Source organism: Pinus tabuliformis, chromosome 1_1 (genome assembly GCF_031772625.1).
Source record: "Pinus tabuliformis cultivar Carrire ecotype Pingquan chromosome 1_1, CPIR1, whole genome shotgun sequence".
Taxonomy (NCBI): domain Eukaryota; kingdom Viridiplantae; phylum Streptophyta; class Pinopsida; order Pinales; family Pinaceae; genus Pinus; species Pinus tabuliformis.
This window is the reverse complement of record NC_142297.1, coordinates 286,534,465-286,541,746: the sequence shown is the minus strand read 5'-3', so window position 1 is coordinate 286,541,746 and position 7,282 is coordinate 286,534,465. Positions and strand designations below refer to the sequence as shown.

At 37.0% G+C, this 7,282-nt stretch overlaps 1 protein-coding gene and 2 pseudogenes across 1 annotated transcript; all 3 read left to right on the top strand.

Annotated features, from left to right (window-relative positions):
- The first annotated feature begins 383 nt into the window (after positions 1-383).
- LOC149212664 (tubulin beta-1 chain pseudogene) lies at positions 384-962 on the top strand (annotated as a pseudogene).
- A 1,572-nt stretch (positions 963-2,534) lies between these two features.
- Positions 2,535-3,274, top strand: LOC149212663 (tubulin beta-1 chain pseudogene; annotated as a pseudogene).
- Positions 3,275-4,639: 1,365 nt separating this feature from the next.
- Positions 4,640-7,227, top strand: LOC149212662 (alpha-galactosidase-like). The gene is made up of 8 exons (XM_089388778.1): positions 4,640-4,779; positions 4,921-4,993; positions 5,091-5,149; positions 5,237-5,302; positions 5,443-5,526; positions 6,481-6,545; positions 7,014-7,096; positions 7,183-7,227. The coding sequence occupies exons 1-8, from the start codon at positions 4,640-4,642 to the stop codon at positions 7,210-7,212; spliced, it is 600 nt and encodes a 199-aa protein (XP_089244904.1). The 3' UTR covers positions 7,213-7,227.
- Positions 7,228-7,282: the final 55 nt, after the last annotated feature.

Sequence of the window (7,282 nt, the reverse complement as noted above, 5' to 3'; positions counted from 1 at the left end):
AAATTACTCTGGAGTAAGGAAAAGATCTATAATTATGCATCTAAGACGCACAGAGAGGGTAGCTATGTTTTTATGGGCAAGACACCTTAGCAGTGCATCCAGTGAATACTTATCTTAGTAATCCTAGCTTTATTTTGATTTATACGTTTTAAGTAAGACTGTAACTCCTGTTTTCAGAAATTTACTTTGTATCTGATGCATGCCCTGGGAAATTTATACATATTTTGGTCTTGACGTATCAGTGCTTAGAGAAACTTGTAGATTGGGTGAGAACTGAGACCTTATTTGATATGTTATTTAAAAATCTACTCCTAGTGGATAGGAGCTTATTTCACTTCTGTTCTTCAATGCTATGTTGATAAATTAGTCTTTAAGGACTTATTCTGTCCCTGCTATCAATGTGTATTTGCTTTTTTGATGCAGTCGGGGATCTGAATCACCTGATCTCGGCCACTATGAGTGGAGTTACGTGCTGCCTTAGATTTCCTGGCCAGTTGAACTCTGATCTCCGGAAACTGGCTGTCAACCTTATCCCATTCCCTCGTCTGCATTTTTTCATGGTGGGTTTTGCCCCTCTTACCTCCTGGGGTTCTCAGCAATATCGTGCCCTTACAATCCCAGAACTAACCCAGCAAATGTGGGATGCAAAGAACATGATGTGTGCAGCTGATCCTAGGCATGGCAGGTACTTAACTGCATCTGCAATGTTCAGAGGGAAGATGAGCACCAAAGAAGTAGATGAACAGATGATGAATGTACAGAACAGAAACTCCTCCTATTTTGTTGAGTGGATTCCAAACAATGTAAAATCCAGTGTCTGTGACATTCCTCCCACAGGATTGACAATGTCATCTACTTTTATAGGCAATTCTACCTCCATTCAAGAGATGTTCAGGAGAGTCAGTGAACATGTTATCACAAAACCAGTACTGAGGGCTGCAACTAAGCATGGTCTCATGTAACTATTTCAACCTATCTTTAGACCAAAGATTAGCCTCTTTGATCAGAGAGGGCTCTCTCAAAACTCTTGATAAAATCCTTCACACACTAGATGGCTAACTCTTTATTTACTTATGAAAACATAACTGGTTGGAAACACACCAAAAGATATCTCATTGGGCTATGGAGTCTATAATATCAAGTAGACAAGAAAAACACAGTGATCTCATAGAAATCAAGGCTCTTAGCATTACAAGTCAAACATATTCCACCACACATAGCTTGCTGTATACACAGGAAGTCAAAGCATATAATTATGAATTCTGAGTGATTGCATACAACAAAACCATAAAATAACATAAGGTATAACACATCATCACTTCATTTGACCATGAAAATCCTTCGAGAATCTTGAGAAGAGAATAACTCTGTTTTACTATTACTGTCAAAAAAGGTCTTACAGTGGCCCAAAACAACACACTTTTTCTATTAAGTATCCAACCTTTTTTACATCTAAGTTATTCCTATATATAGCTTATCAAAACACTGCTGTACGAGACTCCTCATCAAGCATGAAGGGAGCTCGGGCTTTTGACATAAATGACCTTAACAATAACATAAACAAACTAATTGATTACAAGAGATATGATGCTACGAAAACAGAGGATTCCATCATATTGGCACTTTAAGTCTTCTTCCTTGTATACCCTGCTGTGTCCTTGGAGCTTGCCACCTGTAGTATTGCAATAATAACCATATCCAAACTTAAAACAGATTCAATGTATATACAGCTCCGGATACTTGATGCATAGATGATTCAACAACCGAAAAGAAAATGAAGCCTATATTCTTGGTTGCTGCCTCCCCTCGGTGTTCATATATTAATGATCCATCTTTAAGCCATTTAAACCTTGGATAGTCCCGTGTGACTGAAGAGAACTCATAACCCAGCCATCCCACAACTGGACAAGTGTATCATTTAACACCTCAGCAGCTCTATCCAAACCCTAAAATTTCGGAGATAAAGTGACTTTTAGGCAAAAGACAAAACTTCGGCTTTTTCTTTGAATATTTACACCTGGCCTCCTTTTCAAAATATCTGACTGATCTTCTATAATCTCCATGCTGATATTAAACCATCTCTTTAAATATATGCTGACCTCAGCATTCCAACTCAAGCTTTAAACCTAACCAGTCATCTACAGCAGTTTCGTAGCGCGCTACGAAACTGCTGTAGGTCATCAAATTTAGCAGCAGAACTGACCAATCACACTCGCGCTACGAAACTGCGCAAGTACCTAAGAGATCATACCCGCGCTGCGAAACTGCGCAAGTACCAATGACATGACATGACATAACTAACCATGATGGAAGATGACTAATGCCCTTGCCTTTACACGAATTTCATTCATAACTCTTGAATTTCAAAATTTGAAATTGACATAAGTTAACAAACCTATTTACAAGACTTCAAGACTCTTCAAAAACTTATAGACAATTATCATATACATGGACTATAATTTCTAGTGATAACAGAACAATTCACTGTCATGTTCAAAAGAAAAGCTTTTCTTCATTGGTACACAGGGGAGGGCATGGATGAAATGGAGTTCACCGAGGTTGAGAGCAACATGAATGATTTGGTTTCTGAGTATCAGCAATACCAGGATGCTAATGTTGATGAAGAAGATGATTATGAAGAAGAACCATTAGAGGATGGAGAATAATCGACTATGCTGCCATCTACTTCCAAGTAATATTATATATATAAAAAGTGCTTTCATTGCATTTTTTCATGGTGGGTTTTGCCCCTCTTACCTCCTGGGGTTCTCAGCAATATTGTGCCCTTACAATCCCAGAACTAACCCAGCAAATGTGGGATGCAAAGAACATGATGTGTGCAGCTGATCCTAGGCATGGCAGGTACTTAACTGCATCTGCAATGTTCAGAGGGAAGATGAGCACCAAAGAAGTAGATGAACAGATGATGAATGTACAGAATAGAAACTCCTCCTATTTTGTTGAGTGGATTCCAAACAATGTAAAATCCAGTGTCTGTGACATTCCTCCCACAGGATTGACAATGTCATCTACTTTTATAGGAAATTCTACCTCCATTCAAGAGATGTTCAGGAGAGTCAGTGAACAATTCACTGTCATGTTCAAAAGAAAAGCTTTTCTTCATTGGTACACAGGGGAGGGCATGGATGAAATGGAGTTCACCGAGGCTGAGAGCAACATGAATGATTTGGTTTCTGAGTATCAGAAATACCAGGATGCTAATGTTAATGAAGAAGATGATTATGAAGAAGAACCATTAGAGGATGGAGAATAATCGACTATGCTGCCATCTACTTCCAAGTAATATTATATATATAAAAAGTGCTTTCATATGATGGGGGTAATTGGATGTGAGATTGGCTATCAAAGAATTGGTGATACGTATATTCACTGGGAGTGACGACCTCCTCTAAATGGATAGGTGGTTCTCTTGCTATTTTCATCAAGCATTGCTACTTTTAATAACAAGCAGCACTTTGTACTCTAAAGTCCTTTATCATTGCAAATTTGGGAGGTGCTGGACTTTATCATCTTTGGCAAAACTACATTTTCTGTGATTGAATTTCAGGAAATTCCCATCTCTACTAAAAAGGCAGCTGCACCTACAATAAATGTTGTGAACGTGCATTCGCACTCTCGGGTGGACATTTTCACAATTGGAAATTTTCGAGGGGCTGTGGGCAGTCATATATCTTTGGACAGAACAGTTTACATCTGCAACCTATTTACTGCCTAGTTGTATCTTAAATAGATTTATTTTTAGTGCTTTGTTTAAACATTGGGCTAAGATGCCCACATGGAATACTGTTGGATCAAAGTCATCCAAAACTTGCACCTGCTCCAATTACTTATTTATATATCTTCAAATGGACTAGCAATTTATGTCAGACAGATGGGGAATTCGCAGCCTTCGAAGTATATATAATGCGAAGAAGATTTCAAAACACGCTAAATAGACTAGTAATTTTCTTTCGAAGTATATATAATGCGAAGAAGATTTCAAAACACGCTAAATAGACTAGTAATTTTCTTTCGAAGTATATATAATGCGAAGAAGATTTCAAAACACGCTAAATAGACTAGTAATTTTCTCAACATGGACAATTAATTCAGGGCTTGCATTAATGAGGATAACCATTTGTTTTGTTGCATCCATATGTCGAAGTTATTCTCCATTTCTTTAATGTTTGCATCTTCCATATACATTTCATCAACGAGAATCAACCATTGCCATCAAATAAATCATGGCCACGGCACTAGTGTCTGGTGAAATTAATTTGCAGCATTGCAATGTGGTATTACATGCGGTCATTCAACTTTTATTGGATAACTTAGTCGCAATCAATTTAATTGCGTATACAAGGGTAGCAGGAATAGCATATTGTTGTATATTCGGGTCGCTGCATGTGATTTACCGGAGAATGTTTTTTCCAGGGGTAACCCTTCAGATTTGGGTTGCGTGTTTTTGGCTGTCAGTAATTGATACAGGAAATATCCGCCTGGCTAATCCAAGCCTAGATGCAGAAAATAATGTTTTAATTATATTCACAGGAACTCGGAGAAAAATGATTTGTATCATGTAGTTCCTGCATTTTTATGCCTGATAATTGCCATTTTTGTTTCATGTTAAACACAAACAATGAGAGAATATAATATAAACTGTGTTTGCTTACAGGGAAAGTTGATTCCTCGTGCTTTGACATTTCCATTCGGCATCAAGGCCCTTGCTGACTATGTGCATGAGAAGGGTCTGAAGATTGGCATATATTCAGATGCAGGGTAAGCTCAGCAAGACACTCCTATTCTTGAAAACCATAACCCATTCGGGACCTTACGTGAGCTTACCTGATCTCAGGTAAGATCCTGTTTTTCTTTCTTCCATTTGTAAAACCACTTACTGACTTGGGGTTTTGGCTTTAGGCAATACACATGTCAAAAGCAACCTGGCTCATTAGGATTTGAGGAAGAAGATGCCCGGACATTCGCTGAATGGGTATGTCAGAAATATTCTTTAGTGTGTATGAAGTTAAGATTTGGTAAATTGTGAAGAAAAATTAAATGCTACAATATCAACAATGTTGCATCAACAGGGTATCGACTATCTCAAGTATGATAACTGTTTCGATGATGGTTCAAAACCTGAAGTCAGGTGAAGTTCTTCTCCATCAGGGTTTCATCTTTGGAGTAGATTCATACTTTCAGTTGTTAGAAGGGTTTATCTTTGTATGCATAGCAGGTACCCAAGGATGAGGGATGCACTTCTTAAGACAGACCATCCAATATTCTATTCTTTGTGTGAGTGGTATGCAAGACTTCTCTACTTTCTGTGGACACTTGTATACCACTGGATGTTGTTAAAAGTGTATACTGATTAACATTCAAATCATTGAGTTTTAGAAGTATTTTGTTGGCGACTTCCAATTTTTTTTGGTATTTTTGCAGGGGTGTCGATAATCCGGCTACTTGGGCTCGCAATGTAGGAAATAGCTGGAGAACAACACTAGACATACAGAATAAATGGGAGAGGTAATTTACTGGACCTTTGCAAATTGTTCTTATTATCAAAGATCCATGATTTCAGATTTAAAATTACAATTTTCTTGAGCCTGCGAAGCTCAACACTGAAACATAAGTCCATATACTATGAGGCTTACACATTTTCACTTGTGGCTTGAGAGGTCTGCACCATCTGCTTACAAATCTTTGATATCACGTTCAATTTGGTTATAATTTCACTCATAGATTACAAGATTTCATACATAAGTAGTTTGTAGCTCTATTTAGGTCATGTCTTTCTAGCATAAAAGAAACATTCGTATATAAGTTTGAATTTGAATACAATTTGATACAGAAAAATTATGTAACAAAAAGATCCATTACAGCTCCAGAACAGAATTATACTTCTCATAGCTAATAAAATATGCATTTTGTTCCAAATTTTAGAAGAATTTCAGCTTTGAGAACACTTCATAAATAAGAAAAAGGAAAAAAAAAAAAATTCACTTCTTGAAAATTTTGTCTTTAGATTATATCTATAAGATGTATTAGAGATTTTCTTTCAATATTTTAGAGCTTTTTGGGTTGTTTTTTTTTGGGTTTATGGAATGATCGGGATGAAATACATGAGGTATATTATCAAAAAGACAATCAAAAGTAAGATGATCACATTGTATCCATATTGTATGGAAAATTTGCCGGATTTTTACTACTTGCTAAATTTCCATACAACAAAGTCCAATATGACCGAATTTTGCTGCTATGTTTTCTTTTTTGGCTTCAACTTCCACTGAATGGTGTGAAAACCAGGGATTGAAATGCATGACCATGAATAGTATGGTGTCGGCCATTGTACATGGTGGAAGGGATTGAAATGCACTATTTATAATTCATTTTATTTGCAAATCGAAAGCAAAGATTCATAATTTTTTTTTAGCAAGTTTGGAGAGTTTTGTACTCACTTTATGACTTGCTCTGGTCCAGTATAACATCCCGGGCAGACCAAAACAACATTTGGGCCGACTATGCAGGACCTGGTGGATGGAATGGTAACGACCTTTCTTGCTACTAAAATTTACTGTGCGATGTCTTTGAAATTTAGGTCTTTGTTTTTCTTTTTTATTTTGGGCTTTTGTTTATATTGGGTAAGATATGCTCCAATCAAATGTTTACCATCGTTTGGTCATGACTTTAGTTGCTGTTATTTCATCATGAATCAAGATAAATGCATATCAAGAAGACGCAATCACACAAATTCCCTCTCCCTACAGAGACCTAGCATGTTATGCTTTTGCCATATAGGCTCAACAACATCTAGATCAGAGAATTATTAGTAGCTTTATCTTTTTATCATACACTTCTTACTTCAACAACCGCTATAAATACCATCAACCGATTCCAGATCATTACAAGCATTATTTGAAACGTTGTATCTGAATAAAGGAAATGAAACGATTTATAAATGTTGTCCTCTGTTAATTTCTTTGGACACCTTGTATGTTTTCCCATATCTTCAGATCCGGACATGTTAGAGGTTGGGAATGGCAACATGACTGCAGATGAGGACCGCTCACATTTCAGCATTTGGGCTCTTATGAAGGTATTCAACATGCCAATGTCTTAGGTGATCATTACTGATAATTAGGAAGGCATGAACATATATTATCATCGCTTGTTTTCAAGCAGGGCTGCAAATCGACATTCAAGGGAAGCTGAAAGAGCTTATTTGCGAGGCGATCACAACACTGCTAGGAATATTTCTCTAAAATCAAAAGAGGAACATTTG